Genomic DNA, 23815 nt, shown 5'->3' on the forward strand with positions numbered 1-23815 from the left:
CAAGAAGGGCAAATGGATTTGTTGGAAGCCACCCAGCCGTTCTCTTAACTCCCAACTGCAACGTCCCTTCCAACTCAAACTACATTTCCTAGCGGCCCTTGCGCTTTTGCAATTTCTAACTTCCGGTTCCTGGGGCTCCGGAAATGGTCTTCAGCGGTGCGCCGAGTTTGAGTGTAGAACTCTCAGGCGCACGGTCCTGACTCTTAGTTGACAACTAGCTGGAAGGCATAGTATCCTGCTTGTTTTCATATCGACTCTTACAGCCGTGTGACTTCGGACTAGAACCTTCATCTCTCTGATCCAGGATAATAATTGATAATAATAATAATTAATAATAATAATAATAATAATAATAATTGACCCTCTGAGAAATGAACGATAATACCGCCAGTGCCTGCCCTGCGGGAATATCGTAGGGGAAACCTTTGGATCAGCCCCGAAGGCCCATCTACTGAAATACTAGTGGATTTTATAAAGTATCAATCCGACAACCTTCCTCTATCAGTCAGTCAACAAACAAGTACAGACCCTGCAAATTGTTTGGGATGTAAAGAAAAACAGTGTGGCCCCTCCCTCTAAGAAATTCATTATGATGGGGCACCATCCCCCAAATTATCAATTATTATAAATAATTATATATACTGTATAAATTAAAGGTAGTCTTCATGTTATTATTATTATATAGTCTATATTGTAAATTATGAACCATAAGGTGAAATCGAAACCAGAAAAGCTAGGAGAGGAGTGCTCCTTGAGTGCCTAGCCAAATTCTGGACTCAGAGCTGGAGGAGACCTCAAGAGAAACCTAGGCAAAAACACAAGGGGAATTTCGGGAAATTCCCAGCAATATCCTGATCTATATCTCTGAATGTCTCTGAATGAGGACTGGGACAAATCATTGGAGAGGAAGGTGTAAAATCCTAAATCTAAGTGGTATAACTTTGTGGAAGATTGCATGCTGGACCTCAGAAGTTATACAATCCAATTTATTAGCGAAGGGCTAATTGAGGCCCAGATTCAGCGAATGGCTTGCTTCTGACTACAAAGTATAATAGTAGGAAGAGGTAGGAAAACGAAAAGAACATTTATTCACTGACTATTGCGTTTTGAGGCAGGTGGAGTTTAGATAAGATATGATTAGAGAGAGACTGCAACAAAAATGTATTAAGTCTTCTGTGTTTTAAATGCTGAGGTCGCAATTCCTGACCTCAAGGAGCTCCCACTGCAATGGGTAAGGCAACATGCAAATAGGTAAGACATACATACATGGTAAATCAAGAAAATGTCAGAGGGAAAGCGGTAAATGGGGAGAAAAGGGTGAGGGGGATAAGAAGAAAGCCCAGTTGCCAAAGGTGGAATTTAAATTAATTCTTGAAAGGAAGCCAGGAGGTGGAGATAAAGAAGATCATTCTACACAAGGGATATAATCAAAGAAAAAGTATGGATTTGTAACAGTTTCTGGGTAATTAATCATTTTATTAAATATGCTAGTGGTGAGGTCAAGATAACAATTCCTAGTTCAAATTAAAATTCACAATGGTCATTTTCTTTCACAAGAGATAGGTTTATTTAGAGAAAAAGGTTACAGATAACATAAGAGTTAAAATAGGCACCAAAATAGTAAATATGAAATAAAGTTGGGAGAGTATAAGAAACAAAATATCTTAACCAAGAACTTCATGGACTCATTGAATAATGGTAAGATTTATTTTACATTCTTGCAAGAAAGGGTATGGAGGTGAAACTCCAAAGGCAACATTTTATTTCCTGGCCTGAAGCATAAGTCCCTCCCCTGATTTCCCATTAACTGGCTATTATAGAAGTTATAAGACATGAATCTCTGCCACTCATTACATAGCCAGTCCGTCCCTCAAAGGAGCTTACATTCTAGAAAGGGGAAGGTAATGGAGGGCAAAGAGCAAAAGATTCTTTTCAAATCTCAGGCTACCACCCCTAAATATAAAAGCCAGTCCCTGCCCCGAAGGAGCTTACATTCTTTTGGGGGAAGATAGCCTCCATCTTTGATTATTCCTTGATGTCCTTGTGGGTTTAAATTTTCTAATTTAAGTTTCATTTCTCCAGTTTAATTCTCAGTTATGAGAATTCTCATAACTGTAGAAACCAAATGTTCATTTCTAACAAAGAGCATATAGTTAGCAAGGAAAAGACAAGTTCCTCAGGAAATCTCACAATTAAGCAGGAGAAAGGAAATACTCATGAAGTAGATATGGGGGAAACCCTGAAACTGTACTCTCTGATTTTGGGGGGGAAAGCCATGGGGTGAACTTGAGAAACTCTCTTCTGGGAGAGGCCTGCCTTAGGAAATCAAGATAAAGTGGCTTCATTCTGTCTGTCTGAGACTAGCTACACCCTCTTTTGAGTAACTGTACCCTTTATAAAGTTGAAAATTAGTCCAGGACCACTCCTACTTAGCTAAAACTTAAGTGGTCTTGGTCAATTGAAAATCTAAGCCTCGGGGCAGTGACAATATTGAAGGAATTTCATTCAATAGATCTCTTATAAAAAAGGCAATAAACTCCTAATTTGCAGTGGCCCAAAGCAGGACTATGTGTTGTCAAGGAACCTCTTTTTGGCATAGTTGCCTTCCAGGACTTCTGCCTGCTGTGAAGACATTTTCTTCTCAGTGATAATAATCTCTTGTTATTTCTCTCAGGATTTCTCTGCTAAGACCTTTATTTCTCTGCCAGGACCTTGTCACTAAGAAGTCTGACTTCTCAGTGCCAACAAACTTCCTTTTTGCCACTGTTTTAGGTTCGTGAATTCTTTCACATTGAATCTGTGCCGACCAGAAGGGAATTCTCACACCTCAATTCTGTACTGCCACTAACCACATCAGTGGGAATATCCCATGAGACCTAGGTATTCTATTGACTGGCAGATTAGATGCATAGAGGAGTTTAGCGGTCCAACCAGAGTTAGCTAGAATAAGGAGAAAGACTCTATAAGAGGGAAAGCAGTATGAGGTGGGAGAGAAGGTAACCACGTAGTGGGCTTAGTCCTGGAAAAGACTTAGCAAAGATTTTCATTATGAGCAGATCTTTTATAGAGGGAATACAGCCTTGGGGATTTCTCAGGACCAGGTCTCAGGACCAAATTCTTTGGTAGCTCAGAGGGAGAGGACAAGAGACCATATGGAATATGTGTAAGAGATGCTAATCAATATCTCAAAGATTGTTTAAAGATGCCCAGAGGTTGGGAGATGAAAAGGGAGGTTGATAAAGACTTCATCCTCACAATTACTGTATACAAACAGGATAGTTTGGGAATTGTTTATACCTGGAAATAGGCAGATGAACTTCCATGTATATAGATTTTCCCATATCACTAGCATATAATTAATAAAAGTGACATTCTCAAGTGCCAAAGACCCCTCCTGGAATCCACTCCACACTTACATGCCCTTGGAAGAGTGGGCATTCCTGAGGATGGCAAATGATTCTGGTTAATAAATAATGAGAGAAAATAATATTATAATGAGAGGTGGAGCTATTCTAATAAAGGACAGGAAGACTGTGATTTGGATCATGTCATTTACTGTGAAATCACCCCCAGCCTTGGGCAATCTAGATAAAAGATCTAACCCCATCCACATCTCCCAAACTTGACCTGGGGGATTTTTGATCTGGAATTCATCATGGATAAAATTCTTTGTAAGGTTTTCACAATTATTCCATAGCTGTCCAATTGAATAATAACTTATAATTAGGTACTCCAGAGTTACACTAAAAATGTCTTTCCACCTAGGGAATTTAACTTGCTTGGTTACTAAAACCAATGAGGTTAAAATGCCGTCCAATAATGACAGCTGAATTTCTTTGAGATATTGCTATCAGAATTAGATTTTCATTTCCAATTGACTGGAATTTTTGTTTGGATCAGGTTTTAGTTATGTCTGCTCTTTAAAGTGGGGTATAGAGATAGTTTGTCTCTGATGATATCTGGTCTTATAGGGATACTCACATCAAAATATTTTCTTCCATTTTGTTCCTTACTGTAGTAGCTTGTCACTTCATATCATTATAAAGTGCTGTTGACCCAGAAGCCACAAAGGAAAAAAAAAGAATCTAAGATCCAGTAGCATTCCAGTAAAGCAAGGAAGTCCTAGGTAGAAACCTGCTGACCCAGGAAAGGAGATACACCAACAGGTAAGATGCTACTCCAATTTAAATGCATAAGAAATCATTTTCCACAAAGGAAATGGTCCTTCATCCTTTATGCATCTCAGGTACCATCTTACCATCTATCTTGTGTAGCTTGTTCATCTATTCTTAGCATCTTATGCTCCCTTTCCACCACTCTGCCACTGTTAGCTGCAGAAACAGAAAGGGTTCTAGTTTTATTGCTGACTTTATTTTATGAGTTGCTGTGGTCAAAGAGTTCATCACCAACTGCTCAGAGTAGCCATCTCTGCACTTAACTAGGCTGAAAAATCTGCAACTGAGGCTTTCCTGGAAGCTTTTCCAGTATGAGCACCTATAACATGATATAGGGAGATGGGACAATCAGCAGAGCTCTCTTCCCATCTGCTCTAGTGAGGACATTTTCCTAGCTAATGAGGAACATGCACTTGGACACCTTCTTGTGTCACATGTTTCTCTGGTTGTGTGATAAAGGACTTTGGAATGAGTCAACAACCTCTTATTGGTCCCTGTGGAATTGCACTTTGAAATGATGACAAAATCCCCTTGTTGGCCCAACAATAGACTTTAAAAGGAGACTGACTTCATTTTTGCTGTATTGAATCCCCTCCACAGCATTCCTGACAACTGGATTGTTCTCTTTGTCTTGAGGACCTCCAATGAGAGGGAACTCACTATCTATCTGCACATGGCACATTGTTAGGAAGTTTCTCCTTATCTCAAACTGAAATTTCTGCCCATTCCTCTTAGTTCTGTGCTCTGGGGCCAAGCAAAGTTAATCTAGTCCTGCATGACAGCCCTTCAGATACTTGAGGAAAGCTGTCATGTTTGTCTTCTTCAGACTTCCCAGGAGTAGGTCAGGAGGGGTTTCTCCACCCCAACCCCATCCCCAGCAGCTATGGTGTCGTTTGTACGTGGCAGTGAGAACATGTGCTGTCTACCTCAAGACTGGACCTCAAGCTGGAGACTGACTTTCATGAGGACAGGTCACTGAATAGTGATCCTAGGATGGATGTGTCAATCCTTAGCAGCAGCCCCATGCAGCTGGAGATTCTGAGTTCAGGCACCAGACTGGATCCTACATGAGTTAACACTGAAGCAATTTCTCAGAGATTACCACAATTGGCTGCAACCAGTGTTGTGCCTTGGCTTGCCAAAAGATATAAATCTTAGATGAGGTACTCAGACAGTGAGGTGAAAGGGAAGTTGGAGCAGATTTGAAGGGGAGGAACTGCCTTCATTAACATTGCAATGGCATGAGACTAAGACTTTGTGGAGGCTGGGCCTCATTTGTGAAGTTATGCAGTATTTTCAAGCTGCTTGTTTTCACCAAGCCCAACTTTTTAATATCAATATTCTTCCCGTGATTCTGAGTAACTGCAAGTCAGTTTGTAAAATGGATCTAGCAAAAGGCTAGCCCAGTGTCTAGGTGGGCCATAGGGAAGGGCACTAACAGGAATATCTTAATCTCTACAATTACAGGACCCTAGCAAAAGGTCAACCCATTGTCTAGGTGGGCCACAGAGATGGGCACTTGTTACGGGAGCCACCTGCTGCTGGAGATCTAATTCTGACCAGCAGAATAGATCTCTTCATGTGAAAGGATGATGATGATACAAGGAGAGTGGGAGGTAGTTGCATTCTCTGATCTCTCTCCTCTTCCCTCTTGCCTCCAATTTATTTTATTCCAGATTCACAAGCAACATCTGCAGCAGTAAAGGCTGATTTGCAATTCCCTGTTTTTTGTTTTATGGGAAAACTATTAATTTTCCCCCCCACAGCATGATCAGTAAGTTTGTCCAATATTATGAAGCAGCTGTTATCTGAGTCCACATGGTGAGAAATGCAAAAAGCACTATCAAAGTCTTTTCCATCCTAATCCTCTGGATAGTTGCAGGGTGAGATGCTATAACAGGTGTTGAATCTTATGAGATGTCATGGAAGCAAACTTTTAAATGAAGAGTAGGACTATAGTCAGAACAGGCATTTTTCATAAGTCTCTCATCAGTCTTCTGGCTTGGCCCTTTGATGTGTTGGCCCATTTAATAGTCCCGACTAAAAAAGTCTTACTGGGTCTCTTCTCCCTTTCCTTCCCCATGGGTTACTGAAGGAACTTTCCTGGGAGGATCCTATTCACAAATAGCTCTCGAGCACTGCTGCTTCTTTATTTTGTGTATTTCTTAAGTTCTCTGCTCAGGTGCCATTTGTTACAGGAGCCACCTGCTAGTGGCTGCTGGGGATCTAATTCTGACCTCTCTCCTTTTCCCTCTTGCTTGTAATGTTCTGGTTGGTTTTTTGGAAGTCTTGGGACCAGACTTCCTTTCAGCAGAGTAATCACCATGAGAATAGATAGGGACAAAGTCCAAATTCTTTATTGTCTCCTTCACAGTCTGTCTCCTTGCCTGGGGCCCAGCTAGCTATTCAGAGGCCCTTCAGATGGGCCTTGGTCTCAGTGGAGGAATGAAGGAGGAGAAGCCAGTCACCATAAAGGTGGGAGATGGAATGAATGTCTCTCATCCAGCCCTTGTTGGCTTTTATATACTCTATTATAATTACATCATCCTAGGTGTGAATCTTATAGAATAGGTTGTAATGAGCTGAAGCTCGAGTTGATGTACTGAGGTCTCAAGCACATGAGGCTAAATAGTAATTGGACCATACTCTATTAATATATATGCTTGGAGAAAGAATGGCCCCCACCCATTCTTTGTGCAAGTCCTGATGTGTTGTATAGGAAATGACGATTTTGGTGGGTGGAGGCAGAGGGGTGGAGAGAAGGCTGGCTGGCTTCTGGTCTGGCTGGCTTCTTGATTCAGCTGTACACATTGCAATCATGATCTCCCCTTCACCTCTGATCCCCCTTCACCTCCGATCCTTCTTCACTTCTACTGAGAATATAGATTGAAGATTTTCCCTTAACCTGAATTCCTGACTCCGACTGATTTTAAAATATGCGATTATCACAAATAGGTGTCAATCTTGTAGAACTATATTAAATACTAAGTACATGTATTGAATTAGAGAACTGTTAATCACCATGATAAACTAGATAACCATTGTCTTATCAATTCCACTGACTTAACACCTTGTTTCAAGTGTGCTTCTGGCTCTCTACACTTGCCTCCAATTTATTTCATTCCAAATTCACAAGAACCTGTCAGTAAAGGCTGATTTGCAATTCCTTCAAGTGTGTTATGATTCACAGATGTGGGGGCTTGCAGTGAACTGACCTGCTCCTTCAAACTTAGGCGTGGTCCTTAACTGGCACTTACAGGATTATTTTGACCCTCACAGTTACTGTATATAATCAGGAGGGCAAACTATATGTCAACTATTTAGGGTTCTCCTTTTCCCCTTGTTAATCAAAGATTCATTAGGATCTTTACCCACCTTATGGTATCTTTACCGTTGGTAATTGCAAGTTCATTGAAACTTTAGCCACTTTATGGCCTCATAATAAAACTTTTGGCTCCTTGAATGAAAGATGAGTTTGAGTCCTTGAATTTATTATAGATGACTCTTGACGACCGTATTATAGATGGTTCTTGACTTCTTGAACCTTATCATAACTATTGGACTAGATCATAGCTAGGTCATTTTCCTACTATAAATCCTATGATTGTGTGAGATGGACAGCCTCACTCCCACAATATTATCCACAAGTTATTAAGACACCCAGAAATGGGCCTCCAACATTTAGTAAACCTTTTGGAGGATTGTTGGAAAAAAATCAAAGGATTAGTACCAGAATGGCCTTTAGAGATTTAGTCCACCTCCATTTTCCACTGCCCCGCATCCCATTCCCTCAACTGAAGTGGTAATAAAGGTACCTGGAAGAGTAATTAGATTTAGGTGAGCAGTAGATTTAGGAGAGCATAACTGTTAAAAAATATTATGAAAATAGTGCAATATTCAGTTTGTGAGGTAGAACAACCATGACAAAACACCTATCACAGATAACAGAGATTTTGCTATTTTATTATATGAAATTTTTTGTGTTGTTGTTCTTTTAGACCTCTGAACCCTTCCAAGGTAGCTTGGAGTTTCCTGACTAGATTTTTTTCTTAAGGACCATGCCTTTCAGCCCTCTTTGTAGTGGCTAGAAACTGGAAACTGAATGGATGCCCATCAGTTGGAGAATGGCTGAATAAACTATGGTATATGAATATTATGGAATATTATTGTTCTGTAAGAAATGACCAACAGGATGATTTCAGAAAGGCCTGGAGAGACTTACACGAACTGATGCTGAGTGAAATGAGCAGGACCAGGAGATCATTATATACTTCAACAACAATACTAGATGATGACCAGTTCTGATGGATCAGGCCATCCTCAGCAACGAGATCAACCAAATCATTTCAATTGAGCAATAATTGAACTGAACCAGCTCGCCCAGAGAAAGAACTCTGGGAGATGACTAAAAACCATTACATTGAACTCCCAATCCCTATATTTATGCCCACCTGCATTTTTTATTTCCTTCACAAGCTAATTGTATAATATTTCAGAGTCTGATTCTTTTTATGCGCAAAATAACTGGTTTAGTCATGTATACTTATTGTGTATCTAATTTATATTTTAATATATTTAACATCTACTGGTCATCCTGCCATCTGGGGGAGGGGGTTGGGGGGTAAAAGGTGAAAAATTGGAACAAGAGGTTTGGCAATTGTTAATGCTGTAAAGTTACCCATGCATATAACCTGTAAATAAAAGGCTATTAAATTAAAAAAAATAAAATAAAAAAAGGACCATGCCTTAAACAAAGACCACTCTGATTCTTATTGATTGATCACCAATTGGTCCCAGGCCATGTCCCATTTGGACACTGGGTTCGATTGACTCATATTGAATATAAATAGCAATCATTTCTGCTTTGACCAGAAATCTTGAAGTTCTTCCTCTCTCAGATTCATTTATTTAGATTTTGGGTTTGTTTGTTTTTTTGACTAAGTGAAAGAGGGGATTCTTTGCCTCTATTGCTACCTAGCCTCAGTCACTGAATGAGTGCACCCTTAGTGAAGCTGAGACCTGCTGAAGACCTTAGCTTAAAAAGGCCAAGGTTTCTCATTGTATTCAGAACCATCTCCAGTCGTCCTGATCTGTATCTGGCCACTGGATCCAGATGCTGTGGAGGGGAAAGTGAGGCAGTGACTTTGCCCAGTCCCCTTCACTTAAATCCAATTCACTGTATATCATGGCATTCCCTCCCCATGCTCTTTGAGAACTAAGGACAAACAACAGCACAGGGGTTCAAAAAATCTAACTAAGCAAGGCAGAGTCACACTGAATGAACAATTTGCTTTTGGGGGAACATGATTTTTAAGATCTCTGTGGAGGAGGGGGAAATAAGGGTGATATCAAGGGAGTAAGGGGGAAGAACCAGGGAGGAATTGGAAAGAGGTCAGAGAGGGTTCAAGGATAAGCCAGGTGGAATCCCCCTGGTCCCAGAATTGTTTAAAAACATGGTAATCTAGACAGTCTGAGAGAGGATAAGCTGATTAAGGGTTTGGGCCTCATGTCTTTGAGACAATGGAGGCTAACAAAGGAGGCTCAATGAGCTGATTGAGAGTTTGGGCTTTACATCATTCTATACAAACAAAACGGACCAAGAGAACTGATCTGATGATTAATAAAGGAACAGGATAGGATCATTTTAACAATTCCTGGGAAGTAGTTTAGCTCATAGCTAATAGCTCATAGCATCATCAAATGAGGAACTGGCTCAGAGAGATTAGATGTCTTGTTTGAGGTGACCCAGGGCAAAAAATAGAAGCTAGATTCAATCTCATGCCATCCAATTTCAAATCCAGCATTGGCCCATGGCACTGTACTGGCCTGTTTGTGGGTGAGAATTGCATAAGATGAGAAAGGATGATGGAATTGTCCTGTATATTGTGGAGAAAATATCCACACTGATGAAGTCACGGATTCTTTGAAGTTAAGTTTCTCCATAATTACAAACAGCAAAACCCTTAGGGACCTCCACACCCTTTCTCCCTCCCTCCCCCATGCTGTTATGGGAGAGGAGAGAGAGGATAGGACACATGGAAGCCAGCATATTCTTTTATGAGAGCATGAACAGGGTTATTCTTTGTTCTCGAAGAGGACCATAACAGCAGGAAGATGACATCATCACAATTGAATTTTATTTAAGTGTGGCAAGGCTGTGCAAAGTCACTAGCCTCCCTCTCTCCTATGGAGCCATCTGTATTCAGCAGCAAACTATAGATCAGAAAGAGTAGAGATGCCCTGGATGTAGTAGGTGACCTTGGCATTTTTGAGGCTAAGGTCTTTCCTAGATCCCAATTAGTCTGAGGCAACTCCCATTCAGATCTTTGTCACTCTCTCTCTCTCTCTCTCTCTCTCTCTCTCTCTCTCTGTATATATATATATATATATATATATATATATATATATATATATATATAAATCTGGGAGAGGAAAACCCTCAGGGTTTCTGATCAGAATGGAAATAATTGCTATTTACACTCACTTTAAGTCATCAAGGTTTTGATTGCAATGACCTAGTGAGGTTTTGATTGGAATCTGTTGGTGGCCAATCAATGAGAGTCAGAGTGATTTAGGTTGGATCCTCAGGAAGGGAGAACTTGGTGAAAGAGGTCAGGGCTAACAGCCCAGAATAGAAAGAAAAAAGGACCAGGGAGGGGACTTGGCAGTTGCACTGCGGTTCTAAAATGATCCCACTTGAACCCTTCAGGATTCTCAACATTGGTCATATGTCTCAGAGCCTCTGATTCTCTGTGTACTTGAAGCCAGTAGGAATGGAGAGTGGAGGAGTGGGAGAGAGAAGCCTCTGACCTCACAATACTCTGGAGTCCCACAGAGACATCCTGGCATATTCTCTAGGGAAGAGGCCTTTTCATCTCAGGCACCTAAGGTGTTTTGGCTTTTGGTGGATTGAATCCACCCTACTGACCCAGGGCATGTCACTCCTCAACAACTATGCAGAACTTAGGAGTGAGATTGAGCGGCTTGTACAAGAAAATGAAGAACTGAAGAAACTGGTCAAATTGATCCGAGAGAACCATGAGCTGAAGACAGCACTCAAGAGCCCAGGGGGGAGTGCCACCTTATTGAACTGTGGGATTCTCATGACATCGGCCGACTCCACTACACAGATTCCCAAACGTAGGACCATCAAGTTCAAGGACTCACAGAGAGGTGGGTGGGCTTTGAGAGGGAAAGGGTGCATTTTGGGGGACCAGCATGCTGCTATAGGGAGTAATTAAATGACATAATCACAGGAAAGGTAACTGTATTCAACAAAAAGTTACCAGGATTCCTATGTATACCCTCTTTGCTACGATATAAGGGATTGCTATGTTGTGGATAAGATTATAGACTCATCAAGACAGAAAGTAGAGGAGAAAGACCATCCATCTATCCATCCATCCATTAGATAAGTAAAACATTGACTCTACTTTCAAAGACTTCCCAGTATAATAGGTAATACAAGACAAAATCACTGTCAGAGTTTGAAGGCACCTCCAAGGCCATTGAGTCCAAAGATACCTGAGTACAAAACTGCACATCATACCAGTAAGTGGTCATTCAGCCTTTGCCCAGAGACTTTTACTGAAAAGATACCTACTCAGCCTTTTTCACTTTTGTGTAGCTCTCATTAGGAAGGTTTTCCTGGCATTAAGCTTAAATCTTCTCTTCAGCTCCTAGTTTTATTCCCTGGGGACAGACAGAACAAATCTGATTTCCCTTCTACATGATAGAACTTGCAGACAGCTACCCTGTCTTTTCTTCCTTTTCTTCTTTAGTCTAAAATTGTTTAGACTAAAGTGCTTTCAACTGATCCCTACACTGTATGATACTGAGGTAATTTAGTAATTGCCCACATCTAGATGACCTTTAGCTTATCAAGGTCTGTCTTGAAATGTGATGTTCACATCCGAACCCAGTACTTCAGATGTTATCTGAATAGGACAGAGTACTGTGAACTCCCTGGTCTTAGGCACTGTCCTTCCCTTACTTCAATCCAAGATGAGCACATTAACTTTTTTGGGTAGCAACAGCACACTCTGAGTCCTATCAAGCTCACAGTCTACTAAAATTAATTTTTTTTCAAATGAATTACTATCTAGTCAAACCTTCCAGATATATTTGTGTAGTTAATGCAAGACCACATTGATCTGATTTGGTTTCATTTGATTAGTTTTGGCTTAACATTCTAGCAACATTTGGAGGGAATCCTGATTTTGTCATCTGCATTAGTTTTAAAATGCAGCTTTGTGCCATTTGGAAAATTTAAGCATCTATGCTTTTATCCATGTTATTGATTTTTAGAAATGCTCCACACCCTACATTCCTGGGAGTACTGCACTAGATATCTCCTCCCCCATTGGCATCAGACCATTCATAATAGTCCGCCCAGTAAGCCAGTTCTGAATTGACTTAAATAAGGGGAAGGCAAGAAAGCATTAAAGACAGACGGACCTTTTTTTTTTTTTTTTTTTTTTTAGTAAGACAGATGTCTTTTCTTTGTATATGAATACCATCAAGTTCTTGAGCTCAAAGTGTTGAGAGGGCAGTCATGATCTTACCTCATTTTGTACTCAAGTATTGCCTAACCACTATACAAATTTGATACTTTATATTTCTGTGGATTGGCCCCCAGAAAATTCTCCTATAGGTCACACCTATTTCATGACTCCTGACTCATCATAGCCACACTCATAAGCATGAGAGTCAGCCACAAAATATTTTGGCTCTCTGGATGCAAAAATTTAAATATGTTTTTTTAAATTAATAATCATTTATTTTCTCTTCTGGGGAAAAAAAGACAAAGACATTCAAATAAATATGCATATTTAAGCAAAACAAATTTATTTCTATCTTAGCCATGTCCAAAAATATATGTCTCTCATTCTGTATTTTTAATTTATTGTCTCTCTGTCATGAGGTATAAAGCATGCTTTGACATTGGTCTTTTGGAACCATTACATTGATCACAAATCTTAAGTCTTTCCAAATTGTTTGTCTTTACAATGTGTTATATTAATTGTTCCAGTTCTGCTCACTTTGCTTTGTATCAGTTCTTGTGGCACAATAGTTATTCCATTAAATTTTTATGCCATAACTTGTTTAGCCATTCCCCAAGCAATGATTGCTCTTAGTTTCCAGTTTTTTGTCACCACAAAAAGAGCTGCTACATATAAATTTTTTTCTTTTTTTGCTGAGGCAATTGGGGTTAAGTGAGTTGCCCAGGGTCACACAGCCAGGAAGTGTTAAGTGTCTGAGGTCAAATTTGAACTCAGGACCTCCATGAGGTCTTCCTGACTTCAGGGCTGATGCTCTAACTACTGTGCCATCTAGCTGCCCCCAGCTACACATATTTTTAATACATATAGATTTCTCCCCTTCCCTTTTGTTAAGTCAAAGGGTATGAAGCTTAGTAACTTTGGGGAGCATATGTGCTAAATTGCTTTTTAATTACTGGGTCAATTCACAGATTTAACAGCTCAGCCACAAAGTATGATTTTACTCTGCTGAAAATTCCAGGGATGGGGGTGAGGGTTGTACCTAGTTGGTACAGGTTTCAGTGACCCTGGGTTCTTAAAGAGTAGGCTGGCCCAGAAGCAAGCTCTGACAGGTTCTGCCATGCTGGAAAGACTTCAAAACAGTCTGCAGACTAGGAGTGCTCTGTAAGAACCTTGGAGGGGCTCATCACCACGAGGTGGCAAATTCCCCAGCCTTGACATCCTATGAAGAATAAAAGAAAAAAACAAAAGTCCTTTAATTCTATTTGATTCCCTTCTGTTTCCTCCATGGAGGGGGAAATGGATGAGGAGGCTGTCTCTAACTTTACTGTTGGTACTTTAAATAAATGTGAGATGGATATCAATGGGTGAGCATAGCACTAGAGGAACTGATTCTAGCATCAGCTAATCAAGGGGAAGAATCTGCACTAGACTCCCAAGATACTTGACTTTCCCTAGATAAAGGAAACCAGAAGACAAAAGGAAGGCTAAAGGAAAAGATGGCTCGGAAGCTGCCTTGGAAGCACCTAAGTGACATAATGGATGGGGTATTAGACTTGGAATTAAGATCTTATTCTGAATCTTGCCTCAGACCCTTACTAGCTAGATGATCCCGGGCACTTAGTGCCTTAATTTTCTCACCAATATAATAAAATATAAATGAATATAGAACCTAGCTCACAAGGTTGTGTTGTTGTTGTGGGAGAGGCAAAGAAAGGAAATGATTTTATTGTGAATCCAAAGGCACCAGGAGACATCATTTCATAGAACTTTTTTTTTTCATTTTATCTTGCAATGTACATGATAAGCATTTGTTTAAAAAAAATGATGATTCTGAAGATAATTTTTGCTTATGTGCCAACATGTGCTTAATTGCAGAGGATGAAGAGGACATAAAAATAGCTGTTGAAACATATGGCTCAAAAGAATGAGATGAGAGGGGCTAGAAGGTGATAGACCAGATAATGCTTATATCTACCCATATCCCATGACATACAATAATAACAACTAGTATTTATAAAGAACTTGAAGGTTTGAAAAATGTTTTACAAATATTTCATTTAATTCTCACAAGAAGGCTATATGCTATCATGATTACCATTTTAAAGATGAAGAAAAACAGCTGTCAGTGTACCTCTAAGTTGTTGGAACAAAAATTAAAATTAATACAAAAATTAGAACTAAAAATGGAGAAATTGGTGTGTCCTTTAGGATCATATAGAGACAAGTTCTTTACTTTTGGGCACTTTGTGATATAATTAAGAAGACAAAAGTACATCAAGAAAGAGACTATCAGAAAAGAAAAGGAAAGAAAAGAGATTCTGCAGAAAAATCCTATAATGAAATTCATTCGGAGCAACAGAAGGTCAAGAATATCAAGGGTAATGATATTTAAAAAGTGAGATGAAAGAGGATCTCTCAATTCTCAAACTATACTACAAAGCAGTAATCATTTTTTTTTTTTAATTTAATAGCCTTTTATTTACAGGATATATACATGGGTAACTTTACAGCATTAACAATTGCCAAACCTCTTGTTCCAATTTTTCACCTCTTACCCCCCCCACCCCCTCCCCTAAATGGCAGGATGACCAGTAGATGTTAAATATATTAAAATATAACTTAGATACATAATAAGTATACATGACCAAAACATTATTTTGCTGTATAAAAAGAATCAGACTCTGAATTATTGTACAATTAGCTTGTGAAGGAAATCAAAAATGCAGGTGTGCATAAATATAGGGATTAGAATTCAATGTAATGGTTTTAGTCATCTCCCAGAGTTCTTTTCTGGGTATAGAAGTTCAGTTCATTACTGCTCCATTAGAAATGATTTGGTTGATCTCGTTGCTGAGGATGGCCTGATCCATCAGAACTGGTCATCATCTAGTATTGTTGTTGAAGTATATAATGATCTCCTGGTCCTGCTCATTTCACTCAGCATCAGTTCGTGTAAGTCTCTCAGGCCTTTCTGAAATCATCCTGTTGGTCATTTCTTACAGAACAGTAATATTCCATAATATTCATATACCACAATTTATTCAGCCATTCTCCAACTGATGGACATCCATTCAGTTTCCAGTTTCTAGCCACTACAAAAAGGGCTGCCACAAACATTCGTGCACATACAGGTCCCTTTCCCTTCTTTATAATCTCTTTGGGATATAATCCCAGGAGTAACACTGCTGGATCAAAGGGTATGCACAGTTTGATAACTTTTTGAGCATAGTTCCAAACTACTCTCCAAAATGGTTGGATTCGTTCACAACTCCACCAACAATGAATCAATGTCCCAGTTTTCCCACATCCCCTCAACAATCATCATTATTTTTCCTGTCATCTTAGCCAATCTGACAGGTGTGTAGTGGTATCTTAGAGTTGTCTTAATTTGCATTTCTCTGATTAATAATGACTTGGAGCATCTTTTCATATGACTAGAAATAGTTTCAATTTCTTCATCTGAGAATTGTCTGTTCATATCCTTTGACCATTTTCAATTGGAGAATGGCTTGATTTTTATAAATTAGAGTTAATTCTCTATATATTTTGGAAATGAGGCCTTTATCAGAACCTTTGACTGTAAAAATATTTTCCCAGTTTATTGCTTCCCTTCTAATCTTGTCTGCATTAGTTTTGTTTGTACAAAAACTTTTCAGTTTGGTATAATCTAAATTTTCTATTTTGTGATCAGTAATGATCTCTAGTTCTGCTTTGGTCATAAAGACCTTCCCCTTCCACAGGTCTGAGAGGTAAACTATCCTATGTTCCTCTAATTTATTAATAATTTCATTCTTTATCCTAGGTCATGAACCCATTTTGACCTTATCTTGGTGTATGGCGTTAAGTATGGATCAATGCCTAGTTTCTGCCATATTAGTTTCCAATTTTCCCAGCAATTTTTATCAAACAGTAAGTTCTTATCCCAAAAGCTGGGATCTTTGGGTTTGTCAAAGACTAGGTTGCTATATTTGTTGACTGTTTTATCCCTTGAACCCAATCTATTCCACTGATCAACTAATCTATTCCTTAGCCAATACCAAATAGTTTTGGTAACTGCTGCTCTATAATATAATTTTAGATCTGGTACAGCTAAGCCACCATCATTTGATTTTTTTCATTAATTCCCTTGAAATTCTTGACCTTTTGTTTTCCATATGAACTTTGTTGTTATTTTTCTAGGTCATTAAAATAGTTTTTGGGAGTCTGATTGGTATAGCGCTAAATAAATAGATTAGTTTAGGTAATATTGTCATCTTTATTATATTTGCTCGCCCTATCCAAGAGCATTTAATATTTTCAATTGGTTAGATCAGACTTAATTTGTGTGAAAAGTGGTCTGTAATTTTGCTCATAAAGTTTCTGATTTTCCCTTGGCAGATAGATTCCTAAATATTTTATATTATCAGTAGTTACTTTAAATGGAATTTCTCTTTGTAACTCTGACTGGTGGATTTTGTTAGTGATATATAAGAATGCTGATGACTTATGTGGGTTTATTTTATAACCAACAACTTTGCTAAAGTTGTGGATTATTTCTAATAACTTTTAGCAGAATCTCTGGGATTCTCTAAGTATACCATCATGTCATCGGCAAAGAGTGATAATTTGGCTTCCTCATTGCCTATTCTTATTCCTTTAATCTCTTTCTCAGCTCTTATTGCTATAGCTAGCGTTTCTAATACAATATTAAATAGTAACGGGCTAGTGGGCAACCTTGTTTCCTCCAGATCTTATTGGGAATGGTTGCAGTTTGTCTCCATTACATATGATGCTTACTGATGGTTTTAAATAGATGCTGCTGATTATTTTAAGGAAAAGTCCATTTATTCCTATACTCTCAAGTGTTTTTAATAGGAATGGATGTTGGATTTTATCAAATGCTTTTTCTGCATCTATTGAGATGATCATATGGTTTTGTTAATTTGGTTATTAACATGGCCAATTATATTGATAGTTTTCCTAATATTGAACCAGCCCTGCATTCCTGGTATAAATCCTACTTGATCATAGTGTATTATCTTGGAGATGATTTTCTGTAGTCTTTTGCTAATATCTTATTTAAGATTTTAGCATCAATATTCATTAGGGAGATTGGTCTATAATTTTCTTTCTCTGTTTTCAGCCTACCTGGTTTAGGTATCAGTACCATGTCTGTGTCATAGAAGGAATTTGGTAGGACTCCTTCATTCCCTATTTTATCAAATAATTTATATAGCATTAGGGCCAATTGTTCTTTAAATGTTTGGTAAAATTCACATATAAATCCATCTGGTCCTGGGATTTTTCTTAGGGAGTTGTTTAATTGCCTGTTCTATTTCTTTTCTGAAATGGGACTATTCAACAATTTACTTCTTCCTCTGTTAGTCTGGGAAGTCTGTATTTTGGAGGTAGTCATCCATTTCACTTAGGTTATCAAATTTATTGGCATAAAGTTGAGCAAAATAACTCCTTATTATTTCTCTAATTTCCTCTTCGTTGGTGGAAAGTTCTCCTTTTCATTTTAAGACTACTAATTTCATTTTCCTCCCTCCTTTTCTAATCAGATTTACCAAAGGCTTATCTATTTTATTGGCTTTTCATAGAACCAACTCTTAGTTTTTATAATTAGTTCAATAGTTTTTTACTTTCAATATTTTTAATTTCTCCTTTTAATTTTAGAATTTCCAATTTAGTATTTGATTGGGGGTTTTAATTTGGTCTTTTTAGTTTTTTAGTTGCAAGCCCAATTCATTAATCTTTTCTTTCTCTGTTTTATTCAAGTAAGCCTCTAAGGATATAAAATTCCCTCTTATTACCGCTTTGGCTGCATCCCACAAATTTTGGTATGATGTCTCATCATTGTCATTATCTTGAGTGAAATTATTAATTGTATCTATAATTTGCTGCTTCACCCAATCATTTTTAAGATGAGATTGTTTAGTTTCCAATTACTTTTTGGTCTATTTCCCCTAAGTTTTTGTTGAATGTAGTTTTATTGCATCATGGTCTGAAAGAAAGCATTTACTATTTCTGCTTTCTTGCATTTAATTTGAGGTCTTTATGTCCTAATATATGGTCAATTTTGAATAGGTTCCATGAACTGCTGAGAAGAAAGTATATTCCTTCTATCTCCATTCAATTTTCTCCAAAGATCCAACATACCTAATTTTTCTAATATTCTATTTACTTCTTTAATTTCTTTCTTATTTGTTTTGTGGTTTGATTTGTCTAATTCTGAGGTGCAAGGTTGAGATCTCCTACTATTACAGTTTTGTTGTCTATTTCTTCTTGCAACTCTCTTAACTTCTCCTTTAGGAAGTTGAGTGCCATACCACTTGGTGCATATATGTTTAATATTGATATTGCTTCGTTGTTTATGCTACCCTTTAGCAGGATGTAGTTACCTTCCTTATCTCTTTTAATTAGATCAATTTTACTTTTGCTTGATCTGAGATAAGGATGGCTACCCTACTTTTGACTTCACCTGAAGCATAATAGATTTTGCTCCAGCCTTTTACTTTTACTCTATATGTATCCCCCTGCTTTAAATGTGTTTCTTGTAAACAACATATTGTAGGGTTCTGACTTTGATCCAGTCTGCTATCTGCCTCCTCTTTATGGGGAGTTCATCCATTTACATTTACGGTTAGAATTACTAAATCTGTATTTCCTGCCATCCTAATAACCCCAGATTGTGCTTTACTTATTCTTGCCTCCCCAACCCTCTTTCCCCTTTTAAACTTATTACCCCTCTTGTATCACGATACTTATCCTCTTTATAATCCCTCCCTCCCCCCCTTTGAGTCTTTCCCCCTTCCTTCCCTTATTACTCTTTTTCTTTTCCTTTTCCTCTCCCCGTTTTTAATGAGGAGAGAGAATTTTCTCTAAAACAAATGTCAATTATTTTTCTTTGAGCCAACTCTGATGAGAGTAAGATTCACACAATGTTCCTCCCCTCTCTAAATTCCCTCAGATATGATAAGTTTCCTTAGCCTCTTTGTGGGATGTGGTTTCCCTCTTTTATCCCTCCTTCCCACCTTGTTCTGCCATCATCCCTTTTCCATATCTACTTCCCTTTTTATGTTATATCAGTACAATCAAATTATACATGTATTCTTTTTGTATATCCACAACAGAAATACAATTCTCAAGAGTTATTTTTACCTTTTCTGCATCTCTTGAGTTCTATTCTTGGAGATCAAATTTTTTGTTTAGTTCTGGTTTTCTTCAGAAACAAATGGAATTCATTTGTTTCATTAAATATCCATCTTCTTCCCTGGAAGAAAATGCTCAAGCTTAGCTGGGTAGTTTATTCTTGGCTGCATCTCAAGTTCTTGTGCCTTTCGAGATATCATATTCAGGCCCTTCTTTCCTTTAATGTAGAGGCAGCCAGATCTTGGGTGATCCTTATTGTGGCACCTCGGTATTTAAATGGTTTTTGGCTGCTTGTAAAATTTTTCCTTAATCTGATAGTTCTGAAATTTTGCCACAATATTCCTTGGGGTTTTATTTTAGGGTTTCTTTCAGAAGGTGTTCGATGAATTCTTTCAATGCCTATTTTACCTTCTGATTCTATTACATCTGGGCAGTTCTCTTTGATGATTTCTTGTAAAATAGTATCTAGGCTCTTTTTTTTCATCATAGTTTTCAGAAAGTCCAATAATCCTCAGATTATCTCTCCTAGATCTATTTTCCAAGTCTGTCGTTTTGCAAGTAGAAAATTCGTGGTTTTTCAGTTTGTCATTTTTTGTTTTGCTTGACTGATTCTTGCTGTCTCAATGAATCATTAGTTTCAATTTGTTCAGTTCTAATTTTTAAAAATTATTTTCTTCAATAGCTTTTTACTTCTTTCTGTATATGTCCAATTGAGTTTTTGAATGTATTGTTTTGGTCTGTGGAATTTTTTCCATTTCACTAATTTTTTTTAGTGAATTATTTTCTTTTCAATTCACAGATCCTACTTTCTTGCGTGTTCTTTGTCTTTTCAATTCACGGATCCTACTTTCTTCAGAATTCTTTGTCTTTTCAATTCACAAATCCTACTTTCTAGTGAATTCTTTATTTTTCCAATTCACAATTCTTACTTTCCTGAGATTTTTTATTTTTCCAATTCACCAATTTTGTTTCCCTGCACTTCCTGGGAATTTTTAACTTTTCAATTCGTATTTCAGGAAGTTGTTTGCTCTCTTGTAAGGCTTCTCTTTCCTTTCCCCATTTATCTTCTAACTCTCTTTTGAGACTTTTAATGGTCTCTTCTATGAGAGCATTATGTAAAGGAGGACAGTCTGATGCATTTTTGCTGTTTGAGGTCTCTTCAGGTTTTCTGACCTGCTCTTTTCTGCATAGAAGCTGTCGATTGTTCTTTTCATCTTTTTATTCATGTTTTAAAGCCTTTAGGGTGGTCTCCTAGGCAAGGGGTTACCAGCTTCCTCTGCAGAGCAGGGAAAGATGTAAACCGATTTCCGGCTCCGAGGTATGGGAGTGCTCTGGGTGAGAGTTTTCCCTTCCCCCAACAGGAAGTGGATTCAGCACTGGCCGAGCTATCAAACTGCTTAGTAGGGCTGAGTGGATTATCGATTGCCCTCGGCTAGAACTAAGTGGTGAAAGTGTCCGCCCCAGGCGGAGCCTCTTGTGGGACTGTGAGTATTAGCAGCTGACCGCAGAACGCAGACAGCCACAAACTCTGCCCAGCGTCTCTGCCTGATGCAAATCGGCCCTGGAAAAGCTCTATTGCCCCAAGCCGAGCTCCCCACTGCGCAGATTGGAGGCTAACCCGGGCTGCGTCCTCCTGCTGTGCAGGATCACAACTGCCCCAAGGAAAAGCCCGTACTGCGGGTTGGGGCTGCGAGCTTGTGCTGAGATCTGTGCCTTCACCCTCGGTTTGAAACTCTCCTCGGAACCTAATTTCTCTCCCAGTCTGCGCCGATCTCCCCCCTGGCCCCGGAACCAACCTTTTGGCGAGACTGCAGATTTTCTTGACCGGTGAGTTGTTCTACTTCTTATCTTTACGAATTGTAGCAGTCAAGACTATTTTTGAGGCTCGATATAATATTGATAAAGAGGGTAAGAGAAGAGCTTAGAAAGTCGCGTGTGTCTTCTCCGCCATCTTGGCTCCGCCCCCGCAGTAATCATTTTTTAAAATTTTGTTTTACAATAATAGCTTTTTATTTTTCAAAATACATATAAAGATAGTGTTCAACATTCACCCTTGAAAACTCTTGTGTTCTAAATTTTTTTCCCTCCCTCCTTCTTCCCCCTCCCCTGAGACTGCAAGTAATCCAACACAGGTTAAACATGCGCAATTCTTTTTAACTTATTTCTACATTTATCATGCTGCTCAAAAAAAGTCAGATCAAAAGAGGGGGAAAATGAGAAAGAAAAAAAAAGCAAGCAAAAAACAAAATAGGTGAAAATTCTGTGCTGTGATCCACATTTGGTTGTCATAGCCTTCTCTCTGGATGCAAGTGACTTTTTCCATCACAAGTCTATTAGAATTGCCTTGAATCACCTGATTGTTCAAAAAGCCAAATCCATCACAGTTGATTATAATATAATCTTGTAGTTGTGTACAATGTTCTCTTGGTTCTAGTCACCTCACTTGGCATCAATTCATGTAAATCTTTCCTGGCAAATTGGTAATCATTAAAATGGTTTCGTATTGGTCAGATAGGGTGAAGTCTCTGGAACACATCAATCAATCAATATTTATTAAATGCCTACCAGTCATTATGCTAAGCACTGGAGGCACCATGTTAATTGTTAATAAATGTGGATGAAGTCTACAACATACAAAATCAAACAAATATAGTAACAGTCTTCAAAGACCCCAGTTACTGGTGGTAAGATTCACTATTTGAAAAAACAATTGCTGAGAAAATTGGATAGTAGACTTGTAGAAATTAGATTTAGACCAACACCTCACACTATATGATAAGATAAACTTCAGATGAATACATGACCTATATATAAAAGATCACACCATAAACAAACTAGAGGAGATAGAAAAACATTACTATAGATCCAATGATCCATGGATAGGGGAAGAATTAATGTCTAAGTAAGCATCACTAAGAAAAAATGGACAATTTTGATTATATAAATAAAAATGTTATTGCATAGACAAATCTAACAGTGAAAAATTGGAAGAGAATCATGTAACTGGAAAAAAAATCTTTGAGTTTCTTTGATAAAGGTCTTTTATCCAAGGTATATAAGAAATTGCTTAAAATTTTCAGACTAAGAGCCATTTTCCAACAGATAAATTGTCAGTTTTTAAAGAAGAAATTCAAGCTATCAGTAACCATGTGCTTCATATCAAAGCTTCTTAAACTCTGGGTTACAACCCCATTTGACATTCTGTAACTGAAGATGGGAGCTGCAAAATTATGATTATCAGTGTTTGATTTGTATACCTATTTTGCATACCTATATACCCATGGTCAAGTAAAATTTTCTTGGGTGAAAATGGGTAACCAAGTGAAAAAAATTTAAGAAGCCCTGCTCTGTATTCCTAATAATTGGTGAAATGCAAATTAAAGCGACCCTGAGGTTTTATTAGAAACCTATCACAGTGGCAAAGATGACAAAAGAGGAAAATTACACATGTTGAAGGAGTGTGAGAAAACAGGTAGCCAAAAATTAGAAACTAAGCTGGGGAGGGAGATAGGCTCCTACTTTTAGGGAATGGTTAAACAAATTGTGGTATATTAATGTAATGGAATTTTATTATGCTAAAAGAAATGATGAAATAGTTTCTGAAGCAACCGTGAAAATTCTATGAACTGATATAGAATGAATGAGTAGAACTAGAACTAGAACCATTTATACAATGACAATATTAGAACAACTTTGGAAAACTTTAAATAATCTACTCACAAAACATGAATCCACAAAAAAGGATTCTTACTTCCTGACAGAGATGTGATGAACTTAAAAATACATAAAGAGACATTCATTTTTGGATATGGTCAATGATGGCATTTGTTTTGATGGGGTAGGCAGTTATAAGTATCTGATTTTATTTTATTTTTCATCTTTACCCATTTTGTTAGCTCAATAGAGGTGGAAGGGAGTGGGAGGGATAGATAAACTTTTAAAAATAACAAAAGATGAAAACAGAATAAAAAGGATTTATACAATTGATAGGGTTTAGAGTTA

The 23815-nt window shown here is 38.1% G+C and overlaps 1 protein-coding gene and 1 long non-coding RNA gene across 2 annotated transcripts in view; both read left to right on the forward strand.

Annotated features, from left to right (window-relative positions):
* Nucleotides 1-109: 109 nt before the first annotated feature.
* Nucleotides 110-8272, forward strand: LOC116420731. Its single transcript, XR_004231142.1, has 3 exons — nt 110-1251; nt 4019-4166; nt 8174-8272. It is a non-coding gene; the product is annotated as an uncharacterized LOC116420731 (long non-coding RNA).
* Nucleotides 8273-11016: 2744 nt separating this feature from the next.
* Nucleotides 11017-23815, forward strand: part of OPLAH (5-oxoprolinase, ATP-hydrolysing) — a 53339-nt gene continuing 40540 nt past the window's right edge. The window contains exon 1 of the mRNA XM_003760530.4: nt 11017-11348. Coding sequence (XP_003760578.2) covers nt 11111-11348 — 238 coding nt within the window. The 5' untranslated portion in view covers nt 11017-11110. The remainder of the gene's footprint in view (nt 11349-23815) is intronic.

Source organism: Sarcophilus harrisii, chromosome 1 (assembly GCF_902635505.1).
Source record: "Sarcophilus harrisii chromosome 1, mSarHar1.11, whole genome shotgun sequence".
NCBI lineage: Eukaryota > Metazoa > Chordata > Mammalia > Dasyuromorphia > Dasyuridae > Sarcophilus > Sarcophilus harrisii.